This window comes from Anguilla rostrata, chromosome 4, assembly GCF_018555375.3.
Source record: "Anguilla rostrata isolate EN2019 chromosome 4, ASM1855537v3, whole genome shotgun sequence".
Taxonomy (NCBI): Eukaryota; Metazoa; Chordata; class Actinopteri; order Anguilliformes; family Anguillidae; genus Anguilla; species Anguilla rostrata.
This window is the reverse complement of record NC_057936.1, coordinates 35,829,206-35,841,326: the sequence shown is the minus strand read 5'-3', so window position 1 is coordinate 35,841,326 and position 12,121 is coordinate 35,829,206. Positions and strand designations below refer to the sequence as shown.

The 12,121-nt window shown below is 45.3% G+C and overlaps 1 protein-coding gene across 6 annotated transcripts in view; it reads left to right on the top strand.

Annotated features, from left to right (window-relative positions):
* The window catches only part of osbpl1a (oxysterol binding protein-like 1A), a 39,780-nt gene that overhangs the window by 22,299 nt on the left and 5,360 nt on the right, over positions 1 to 12,121 (top strand). For all 6 annotated transcript variants that reach the window (XM_064332415.1, XM_064332419.1, XM_064332416.1 and 3 more), the window contains 10 exons: positions 1,368 to 1,530; positions 3,593 to 3,758; positions 6,488 to 6,563; positions 7,198 to 7,332; positions 7,586 to 7,683; positions 9,107 to 9,289; positions 9,807 to 9,914; positions 10,038 to 10,127; positions 10,286 to 10,409; positions 11,591 to 11,701. In XM_064332415.1, coding sequence (XP_064188485.1) covers positions 1,368 to 1,530; positions 3,593 to 3,758; positions 6,488 to 6,563; positions 7,198 to 7,332; positions 7,586 to 7,683; positions 9,107 to 9,289; positions 9,807 to 9,914; positions 10,038 to 10,127; positions 10,286 to 10,409; positions 11,591 to 11,701 — 1,254 coding nt within the window. The remainder of the gene's footprint in view (positions 1 to 1,367; positions 1,531 to 3,592; positions 3,759 to 6,487; positions 6,564 to 7,197; positions 7,333 to 7,585; positions 7,684 to 9,106; positions 9,290 to 9,806; positions 9,915 to 10,037; positions 10,128 to 10,285; positions 10,410 to 11,590; positions 11,702 to 12,121) is intronic.

Below are 12,121 nucleotides of genomic sequence, written 5' to 3'. Positions count from 1 at the left end.
TACTTATCGGTTATTAGGAGAGCGACAGGAGGAGAGAGGCTTTCCAAAGCGTCTATGGTACGGTGCTTGTGAACGAGTCTGTCCGAGAGGTCCATGCTTCTCTGCACCGCCCTTAACGACAGGGGGATGCTCGCTTCTCTGGCAACACGTACTGTATGGCATCAAGGGGCCACTCGCGGTGTGGACGCAGACGGTCACTGACTCTACCCCGCCCAGGGCGATGGTGGTGCTGATGTCCCTGCTGTAGAAAGGGAGTTGTCATGAGAACGCCGTCGAGGTTGGTGTTCGGTCTGCTAGCGTCGTGCACTGTTGATTTTACGGTCGTGCATTGCAGAGGTGCATTTGTCGTGTGAGATGACAGGAGTCCGGCGAATCTGCCTTTGTTTGATTCGGGACGTAGAGAAGGGCCGTTGTTTCCGCTGCAGATGCACTTTTGCGGTGCTGTGACATTAAAGAAATGATGCAGGGTTTGTTTTTATTGAGGTGGGTGATGCTACCAGTTAAAGAAAAAGAACACCCAGCATGATTTATTTGTGTTCTACTAGAATGTGAAAATGTGACTCAGTCTTAATGCAAGCCTGACTCAGGCAGTAACCAGCTTCATATTGAATGCTAAAAATGGCTGTTTTCACCAATCTCTCAATCAGACACTCGAGGAGGTGGGGTAAACCCTTCATTCCCAGAGCGATCAAAGTCCGATTCTCTGTTTCTCTTTGCCTTGATGTATTTGTGCAGGTAAACGCATCAAAGTGACCCTTAGGCATTGTGTTATTTGTGAAGAAAGTGCTCCGTTAGTCAGCCTTTGCTGAATGGGCTTGACATTCACATCAAGTGTGGATGGCAGCACCCCTGCCCGGAAAAGGAGAAAGAGAAAGCATTAACTTCTCTGAACAGAAGTATGTCTGATCCCGGTATAGTTTGTGCAGAACCTATCCATGTATTTTGTCAGCTAGAAGAGGAAACAAACATGTTCTGTAGAATCGCCATTTAATTTAGATGGTGTATAATGCACCCATGTTTGACTTTATCGGTTTAATTATTTTGCTGCTATATAATTATTGGCAGTAATTTCACTGAATAGAATGTTGTAAAGATTGTGCTGGGATGGTTTCCTGCATGAAAATGCATCTCATATTCTCAGAGACTTCCGTGAGAACCAGTGGTTTTGGTGGTATCACTTAAATTGGTGGAAGTTCATCACAAAGCACCCCCAATCCAGCACTCCCACTGGGAAAAAAAAATACTGTATTTCATAAGTGACATATTTGTCGATCAATTTTCTAAAATGTATTTGATACGTTCTGAACAAGAGACTGAACGAGCTGGAAACCTGAGCTCAAGTGTTGCTGCTGTTTGTTGTTGTTCAGGTACGGAACCTGAAGTTGGAGCAGGAAGTGGAGAAGAACAAGATCCTGTCGGAAGCCCTGCAGACTCTGGCCACGGAGCACCACGAGCTGGAGCAGTCGGTGGCCAAGGGGTCCTCCCCTCGGAGCGTGCTCAGTGAGGATGAGTTCTACGACGCCGTCTCAGGTGAGAGGCCGCTGGCTAATCGGGACAGCTGGCTGGAGGTCATGTGACTTGATTTTGGGCATGTTGCTCACTGGTGCTGTATCATAGGCATACATGCATGTGCTCCATTTTGTGTCTTTGTTAAACTGATATTTCACCAGGTGCTTACATTACCCCTACAGAGACCATTTGACTAGCGTATTGTATGCGTCTCAGGATAAAGATTCTCAGCTTATCAGGGTAACATAATACTTTTGTGTGTATGTGGCAGTATATTATGTATTATGATCATATCAATTTTTATGAGCAAAAGAGACTTTTTGTTGGTTTTTTTTTTTCTGGTTGTGAAATTTTAAAGGTCAGGTGTTCAGAATCTCCCAGTGCCATTACTGTGGCTTTAAGTATGTCTTGACATGGCCCTCTCTGTTAACCCAGCAGAAGACAGAATAGGGCTTGGTTTTTAATTGCCCCTATCTGGTGTGCCAGGCAGAAGGGTTATCTTACCAAGGGAGAGGGACAGAGGATGGAGTTTCAGCCTTGCCAGCATTGTGTTTTTCATGTGTGCATTAATGTTTTCCATTCATTTTGCTGTTCTGCGATGCCCCATGAAATAAGGGAAAGCCGTGTACAGTATTTCACAATAGTTGAATAACATAGATGTAGCATTGTAGCTTAACAGGGTGGTTATGGTGACACAGCACACCCTGTGGCAGTCAGATGTTGAATGTCCATTTTTTTTAGGAATGTATATGTAGTACCTTATGATGATCTTGTATTGGGCCTCATACAGAAGTTACCTGTTAGCATTAATGATTCATGTCCTTACACACTGAGAACCTTATTGGACGTCCATGTTTTTTTCATAAAATCCTGAATATCCTTTTTTTTTTCAATTGTTGTACATGATGTAGCAGATTACAATTTGAAAAGCAGATTTCAAATTACTTATTGACCATTGTCATGACAATGGTTTCCAACACACGCTGTTTTCCATAATGATTTTGTACCATACGTGGCTTCAGGTTGGTGGGTTAGGTTTATAAGGATTTAAACGTGTGCTTTCTGCAGAAGGTTCAAATGTACTACATCGTGGGCTTGTTCCAGCCTTGCCGATCAGTCGAGGCGACGGTCGATGATGGTTGAAACGTTATCGCTTTCTCAGTAGAAGAGTAATTGAACTACTTGTTGTTTGGACCTTTAGATCTTTGGCTTTTATTTGTCAATGAACACTTACTCTTTAGCACCCGCCTGAAAATGGTGGATGTGTGTATGCTTTCATGATATAACTTTGAAGTTATCAAATCGCAATGTCTGGCTACACCAGTTGTGTTGTTGACATCACAGACACTATTATTCCAAATAACTTGTATAAATATGGTCAACAAATATTTCTGTAAAATAGGGCACCAAACAAGAAACATACCTGCATTGAAAAATTGCTTGGCTTGAATCTATGTTATATGAGATTACGTTTCTCATTTTTACCTGTACATTACTGCTGCTACTACTACTACTACTACTAATAATAATAATAATAATTTTTTTCATATCTTTCCATAAATTGGAATTAAAAGTCCTAAACACATAAAGATATAATCTGTAATATAAACAGCAAAGTTGTCTTGAGACAAATAAAAGGGCTTATAGAATGCAAAAATAATTGTATATTATTTTATTCTATATTGTATTATATGGAATATTGTATATATATGTGTCTGTGTGTGTGTGTGTGTGTATATATATATATATATATATAAATATGGGGGAATGTTCTTTCGTTATAATGATGATTGTTAATGTGATGAAGTTTTAAAGATGATGAAGGTGACAGTGCTTGTGTGTGCTTTAGCCTGAATTCTCACAGAGGGGTGGGTTGTGGTTGGGGTTGGGGTTGGGGGGGGCGGGGGGGTCAGACATTGCTGTTGGAAGCCGAGCGCAGCAGCAGCCTTTAAAGGCAACACTATCCCCGGATCGGATGTCCCGGGCCGCCCGTCAGGGGAAGGTGTCAGCTGTGTGTGGGGACGCGCGGGGCGCCCGCCGCAGACTCTCCACTGACGCGCTCCGCTCCGGCCGCCCCTCGCAGATTCCGGCTCGGAGCACTCCCTGAGCGGGTTCGAGACGGTGGCCAGCCGGTCCTTCGAGGGCGAGTCGGTCCAGTTCAGCAGCATCCGCGGCAGCCCCGTCAGCATGTTGCAGGAGGATCGCCGCGGCGACGAGGAGCCCCAGGCCAACGGGATAAAGAGGCACAGGTGAGCGACCCCCCCCCCGCCCGGCCGTACCGGCCCGCCACCGCTCAGGGCTCCGCTGCTGGGGAATGCGATGAAAGGGCTGGAGGCCGGCTTTCAGCTCCTCTGTGCTGAGCCCAGGCGGCCCTCTTGCCACTCGCCTTCTCTTCTTCTCTTCCCCCTCCAGTCCTAATTGAAAATGCATGGGGCCGTTTGTGGGTTTGTGGCCGGCGGCCGTATTGGTGAACCGGTATCGATTGCTGTTCAGCGGGGATGAAAGTATAGTGTCTCAGTGCGGGGGACACTGTTTCCCCGGCGGCCATTGAGCCGGGAGCGGTTTGTATAGAGAGGGGCGCCGTCTCTTCACGGTGTGTAATGGACACCGCGTCTCCGGTGTCACCGTCCCCACATTTAGTTTAGGCGGGTGTTTGCTTACCGCCCGCATTCATCGGGTAACTGCATCCCCCACCAGGGCCCTGTTTGTTTTTCTCTCTCTCTCTCTCTCGCGCTCTCTCTCTCTCTATCTCCCTCTCTCTATCTTTCTCCCTCTCTCTCTCTCCACCTCTCTCCCTCTCCACCTCTCTCCCTCTTCCTCTCGCTATCTTCCTCTCTCTCTTTCTTACTCTGTATTTCTCTTCCTCTCTCTATCTTTCTCTGTCTCTCTCTCTTCCTCTCTCTTTCTTACTCTCTATTTCTCTTCCTCTCTCTCTCGCTCATGTGCTCTACTCTCAGGTTGACACTGTGCCTTTGCTCCTGAAGTGTGGCAAAAAAAATCAATTTCCTTTCAGAAGATAGCATCTTCCTTTTTTGTTTTAGCCTTTCAGTCAGTCAAGTAGACTGTGAATAATTTATGAGCGCTGGTTAGCCGGAGGTTGAGAGGGGAGAAGTCTTTAGAAAAAAGGTGTTTTTAGTGCAGGGTGTGTACGAGGCCAGCGGAGGTTAATACCATCGCGTTTACAATCCCCAGGTTTCCTCCACTCAGGGACCCTAGCCAGACTCTCGCCAGACAGACTGAGTGAAGGGAGTCTGCCAGGACAGGAATTTAAATGATTCTCCTTTTTTAATCTCCATTTCTCCGTTGCCCTCATTGGCATTGAAGCTTTCTGCAAATGTAACTCTTTGCTCGATGTGTTGAGTTAAACATTGTTATCGGTTTCAGGATTCGGGTGTTTGCGTGACTTTTTAGTGTTTCTTGTAATCATTGCCGATGTCTTAGGAAATGTCACTCTGTACTCAGATGTTGGCTAATTGCACAAACATGTGTCCACGGGGTAGATGATAAGACTTTGACATATTTTTCTCTTTCTTGTGCACTGGAATAGGAGGGAATACGAATACTATAGAAAATTACACCTAGGGGTAACACTACCTGTGTGTGGACACGCATGACCTTTGACCTGTACTGAGGAAGCCACAATGGCCCAGGGCCACTTCACAGCGTCTGCGTCTCAGGAAACAAACAAATAAATGGTGTTGTCATCTTATCACACAGTAGCTTGTTTTGTTAGGAGGTGGCCTGGAACCTTCTTCCTGTTTTTACTGTGTTGAAGTTGACGTGAACGGCCAGGCCAGGGACATTGCGTGTTAAGGAGCGGTCCGGAGGTGCTCCCTCTCCCTCGGGTTCAGGTTCCTCCAGCCTCTGTTATTTAGGCCTGGGCCTGTGTCCAGCACCGTGCCAGGTCCTCAACCCGAGCTAGACTTGTGTTGCAGGCAGCCCAGACGATCCTGAATAAAAAATGAGCCCGCATCGGCCCGTCCTGGATAAGATTGAGGTCCCCTGGTTTAGTGAATGCACAGTGTAACCTGAGACCGCACCTCACAAGCAAAGGAGTCCCAGTGTGATATAAACACTGGTATTTATCATTGGAGTCACATGAAGCGTATTTTCATGGTTTAGACCGCAAACGCCAAATACCCTAACCGGATTTTATGCAGCCGACAGGTTTCAGAAACCTCTGCAGATATTGAAAATGTCCTTCCCCGTACACTACTAAATGAAACCATACACTACATTTTAAATAATATCAAAACCCTCAGAATGGTAGCTATCTGTATTACATAATTGCTGTGCACTTATTTTACGTTGCTTTGGATAAAAGCGTCTGCCAAATAAATGTAACGTAATGTAATGCTGTGAACTTGAGGCTGCCATTGTTGCCAGATCTTGTAAATCCAGTGATGTCTGATGTCTACGATTTAAATAACACACCATTAAGCTGTGTAGAACTTTTTTCTTTCCTTCATAATAGTGCTGGCCTGGGGTTGTTATATGATGTCATGTATGATTGATGTAGTGTCAGACGATGCTGACATCCCCATCTGGGACCAAACTGAAGTGTTAATCAGTAAGAGCGACAGTGTTGGCACGGTAGTGTTAGAGTGACAGTGTTGGGATGGCACTGTCACAGTGGTAGGGTTAAGCGTTCTAATGGGTAATACTGTCAGTTGGCTCTCAGGTGATGCTTTACAGCACAATGACCCTGCCACAGTGATCTTTTTGAGTATAATAATCCTCATTCTAATGAATCATGAGTGTATGAACAGTAAGGCTGGCCTATTCCTTCCAGATTTCCTCAAACTTATGTACGCTGTCTTTGTGTGTGTGTGTGTGTGTGTGTGTGTGTGTGTGTGTGTGTGTGTGTGTGTGTGTGTGTGTGTGTGTGTGTGTGTGTGTGTGTGTGTGTGTGTGTGTGTGTGTGTGTGTGTGTGTGTGTGTGTGCGTGCGTGTGCGTGTGTGTGCGTGTCTCCTTCAGGACAAGCCTGCCAGCCCCCATGTTTTCCAGGAATGATTTCAGCATCTGGAGCATCCTGAGGAAGTGCATCGGATTGGTGAGGTCTCATCACATGACAGCGTCTTCTGCCCGAATTTCACTTCTCCAAATAACGCCTCCCAACACCCTTCAATAACAAAGCAGCTTTTGTATTCTTCTTCTATGGTAAAACGTAGTGTCCTCTTTAATCTAGTAATATAAGCATATTTAACTGATTTGTATTGAGTCACTTTATGCTGTGTCCAGTCTCCTCTTTGGGCTTCTTACACTGTTTGTCTCGATAGGGTGGAGCTCACGTTTTAAAGACCCTGTAGAAAAATTGTGAGATCAGTTCCTCCCTATCAAATATAGTATTTCTGTATTGAATCTCATGAAGAAGGTATCTCATGAATTTTTCAGTGAATATATTGTGCCATATACCTATAAATCAACAAAACAAAAATGTTGGACCATGTTCATTGTGAAAAGGATCTCACGGTAGCAGCCTGTTGAATTTGAATTTTGCGTCCCTGTTTAACCTCTTGGCCTTTCACACTTCCTGATACCTCACATCCCAGATTCAGAGATTCACTTCCTGCAGCTAAAAATACAAAAAATGCGGAGGTGCTTGTGTTCATGACCTGATTATGAAAAACTTTTCTTTGCTGACGAACTGAACTGAAAGTGGTGTCTGTCTCTTATTTCCTTCTCAGGAGCTGTCTAAGATAACCATGCCGGTCATCTTCAACGAGCCCTTAAGCTTCCTGCAGCGGTTGGCTGAGTACATGGAGCACACGTACCTGATCCACCAGGCCAACGCCACGTCTGACTCCATCGAGAGGATGAAGGTATCCCGGGCCACTGGGTCTGCCTGAACTACACGTCCTTTTACCTTAACATGACATAACGACCAGAACAGGCCATTCAGCCCAACAATGCTCGCCATTTTCCTGACTAAATTGTGCCTAGTGCTCTGATTACCTTACAGACTAGATAGTGTGTGACACTGCATCAGGCCTGGTCTTCCCCTCCCCTCTGTGTAATAAGACCGGCGGCGTAGCGTAGCGTAGTCTGACGGACAGCTGCCGTGTGTGTCCGCAGTGCGTGGCGGCTTTCGCCGTGTCCGCCGTGGCGTCGCAGTGGGAGAGGACCGGCAAGCCTTTCAACCCGCTCCTGGGAGAGACATACGAGCTGGTCAGGTGTGTTTGAAGCGCTCGCTAACCTGTATCGACTCGTAGACGATGTGTCTTTCTGGACAAAGTTATGTCGAGAGGGTTTACTTCCTCTACACATTACAAGTGGCTCCTTGTGTGTTTCTCAGCAATGGTACACAACATGAGATACTTTTCGAGGACCATCAGGGCAATCAACAGAATAAGTGGGGGATGTAGTTTTCTCAGTTGTTCCACATGTGGAGAGTGATACATGTATCTTACATGTATGTGGAGTACACACTGAATTACAGGGTAGTAGTTCCTAAAGCAGCTCCCCTATTATGTTCAACCTATCAAATTTTGTTTTGTTGTCATTGATGGCATAGGCAAAGGTTTCATGTCAATTTTGAGGAAGACAAATGACTCATTTAATGTCATTAGACTGATTGAGGGGAACAATTCATTCATACGCGTTTGTGTGAAGACCTTCACAATAGGATGTGCAAAGTGAACATCTGGTTTCCAGGTGATGAAAGCTATTTTTTTGGGATGTATATTCACTTTTATTTGATTGTAAAGGCTTGGCTCATAAAAATCCAACACAGTCTGAACAACGGACTTCTCAAATTAGGTTATTTAATGCAATTAAAATCAGATAAGGCATCATTTCATTAAGTTTAGACATTCTACACAACAAGGTTATAGTCATCAATATAGCCTGATGTAAAGTCAGGGAGGCAAATGTGATTAAATTGGAAAATTTAGACTATGCTGCAGTCTAATCAATGTCAAACATAATATTACACTGGGGAAATAATGTTACCTTGAGTGAAAAAAAACAGATGGCTTGATTTACCTCAACATAATTTCTAGCAAGCTACTTACCATTTAGCTGGGTTAGTTTGCAAATGCGTCACGCATCTGCGTGTCAAAACGAGCATAAAATAATGATTGAAATGGGCCTAAACCGTAGGCTCTTCAAGTACACAATTATTTGGTGTAATTTTGGTGAAATATCCAGTCAGCAGTCATTATGAATGAAATGTGTGATTTAGCAGATCAGAGCAGGATGCGCTGGCACGCCAAAGAAAATGACTACAAAACAACTCTGAGCGCAACTAATGTTAATCACTCTGCAGCCTCCCAAACTATACTGTAAACATTATGAATGGACTTGTTCATTATGAACCAGTTTATGTGGCGTGATACTAATATATTCTGGGGCTAATGTATTCTGGGGCAGTGGTTATAATACTGAAGCCAGTAGCTTTTTTTGTAGTGACTCTTGACACACATACATGGAAACCAGTTTGAAGTGTGAATTATGGTATTGTGGATGTGTGGAGAGCTCTGTGGGGTAGGATGTATATTGCGTTAGGGCTTGCGGTCTGCGCGTTGGTCTGGCCTGGCCTGGCCTGTTAGCGCAGAGCTCCTATCTGACGCGGGCCGCTCCTGTCTCCTGGCTCAGGGAGGACCTGGGCTTCAGGCTGATCTCGGAGCAGGTCAGCCACCACCCGCCCGTCAGCGCCTTCCACGCCGAGGGCCTCAACAACGACTTTGTGTTCCACGGGTCCATCTACCCCAAGCTCAAGTTCTGGGGCAAGAGCGTGGAGGCGGAGCCCAAAGGGATCATAACCCTGGAGCTGCCCAAGTAAGACTCCGCGCGTTTCGCTCCGCACATTACGCCATGTTCTTTTCATATGCATTTACTTTTGGCAGATATCAAAGTGCTTGATAAATTTATATTGTGGTTGTTACTCTGTAGAGTAGATAAATTGAAAACATAGAGTTGAAAGGCCTGTAATCTAACTTACTTTCATTCTTATGCTGGCATTTAAGGAAGACCGACTAGCTAGATATTAAAATAAGCAATTCAGGGTAAGGAATAACCTGCTCAAAATGTGTATTGGCTGTGCCCCAACTGAGAATCAAACCTGCAACCTACTATTGATTTTTTTTAAACTACACACTCATAGTAAACAACCAGCACAGCAGAAATCTGTCAATTCATTTCAGCTTGAATGGTCTATGGCTCTCTGTCAGCAGCTATCACAGAGAGAGTGTTACAGAGGAGCAGTGCACAGGTCTAGCAGACACTGCGTGAAACGGAGTGGAGTGGAGAAAGCACAGCGGCGATCCAGATTTTGAACAGCTTGTGTGTTCCCCAGGTATAATGAAGCGTACACATGGACCAATCCCACCTGCTGCGTCCACAACATCATAGTGGGCCAGCTGTGGATCGAGCAATACGGCAACATGGAGGTGATCAACCACAAGTAAGAGATCTGTAAAGCTCTAGGCCCTGTGTTATCCTTCACTTTCTTAATTGCATGTTGTTGTCACTGTGTGCATCAGAAATGACTGAAAATTCTTGAAACGCGTCTTCTGTTTTTTAACAGAACCGGGGAAAGATGCTGTCTGAATTTCAAACCTTGCGGCCTTTTCGGAAAAGAGCTGCACAAAGTCGAGGGTTACATCCTGGACAAAAGGTAGGCATCCATCCCAGTCTGACTAAACCCGGGCTGTCTATTCAGCAAGACATACTGTCAGACCCCCCTGTGCCCCCCCCCCCCCATCCAAGGTCATACTACAGTCATATCCTGCACCGTGGCTTGTCTGATGGGTTAATTTTTCGCATTTGATGCAGCAAGAGGAAGCTGTGTGCCCTGTACGGGAAGTGGACAGAGTGCATGTACACCGTGGACCCGGCCGCACTCGACGCCCACAGGAGGAGCGACAAGAAGAACGCGGAGGAGAAGAGAGGGAGATCGGTACGGTGTGCGCTTCAGACCCCCCCATAGACCCCCCTTTTCCTTATGTCTTTCCTTCTCAGGATTTCCTCTTGGATAATATTACATGTATAGCTGTGTAAATATGTGTTATCTGTCTAGTCAAACATTCTTTACTTACAATACAAATAGTTAGGTTAAGTAAACATTACCATTATTCATTCATAAATGGGCCTTCTTGGTGATGCCACATTCTTGTATTCCTGAGAGCAACACTGAGGTTCTCCACTACTGTACATTACTCTGGGAGAGAGCGCATGCTAAGTGATTGTAATGTAATTTAAATGAATGAGACATAAATTTGCTGGTGGGGAAACACAGTTTTAGACCTGCTTATAGAGACAAACCAGATAAGGCCGAACAGAATTCACAGTTGCCGACGTATTTCACAGATACCGGAGCCATTTTTTGTGGAACCGGCCAGATAAAGCCTGAAATGAAAAGCCTTCAGAAGATGGTGTGAGGGGTGATGCGTTGCTCATTTCAGCTCAGTTAATTCGTTAAGAGACCCAAAGAAACAGCCAGTGGTAGAACAGCCGAGGGCACGTAAGGGAAGGGTAGGTGTCTAGCGGTTGGGTTCAACAGAAACATGAAAGAGCCAGGGGTTGCCATGCTCAGTGAGTGGAGGGATTTTTATCCCCTTAAGGTGTAAGATCGCAAATATATAATTAGAATGTTCTCAAAATGAGCATTCGAATGCTGACGCAACACTGGCTTAGAAGTTTAAAAAAAACATTCCAAAAAACCTCTTCAAAGGGCCCTTTGAAGAGTAAGATTTTTGGAATGTTTTTAAATTTTTTATTCCAAGCTGGTGTTCTAGAACTCCATTGGTTTCAGTTGCAAAGACAGATTGTTACTTCAGCAGTAAAGAACATTAAGATCCCATGTTCTTACTCCTTAAAGGGTTAAGGAAAGGGAAGGGATATGTCAGAAGGGACCTCCAACAGGAGGTGGAACGACTTAAAGGCAGAGAGGTTCTGTCCCGTCAGATTAAGTTTGGTGTAGGGCTTGGGGAATTTTGCTCATAACCAGAAGGGCGCAAGTTCAAAATGGCATCACCACCTGGACCCAACCAACGAATATACTGGTTCAGTAAAATTAGAGTGCTGCAGGTAAAAGTGTAGGATGCGCAAGCGAGTGAGAAATGTGCGATGGCGTTCCAGGGCTCGGAGGAGCCGGAGGAGTTGCCCCTGCCGGACGCCGACACGGTCCAGATCATCCCCGGCAGCCAGCTGCTGTGGAGGATATCGCCCCGGCCGCCCAACTCCGCCCAGGTGAGACAGCCTGACCCTGCTCCACATCACCCCCGTGCCAGATGCTCTGTGTCCAGCAGGGATGCACCCAATCCAGCTTTCAGATTCAGCCAAAAATCTTGTTTTTGCATTGGGTATTTGGTATTGTGACTCTGGGTATTTGGTATTGTGATCACACCTCTCGGTCTGTAACCCTCTCTGCTTTCCTACTGTATGAATAAGGTGGAAAGAAATACATGAGGAAGGAGCACTGTCTACTGTCCTTAAATATATAAATACTGGAGTCCTTTAAATGATGAGAATGTGGGACAGTGACCTGCACATGCTGGTCTGTGTTCTCACGAAATGACAACAGAGGTTGTGATGAGCTTTACCACGGGAGGATGATTGGGTATTCTAAACTGGAAAGAAAATGTAGAGAAGGCATTTAAAAAATAAAGT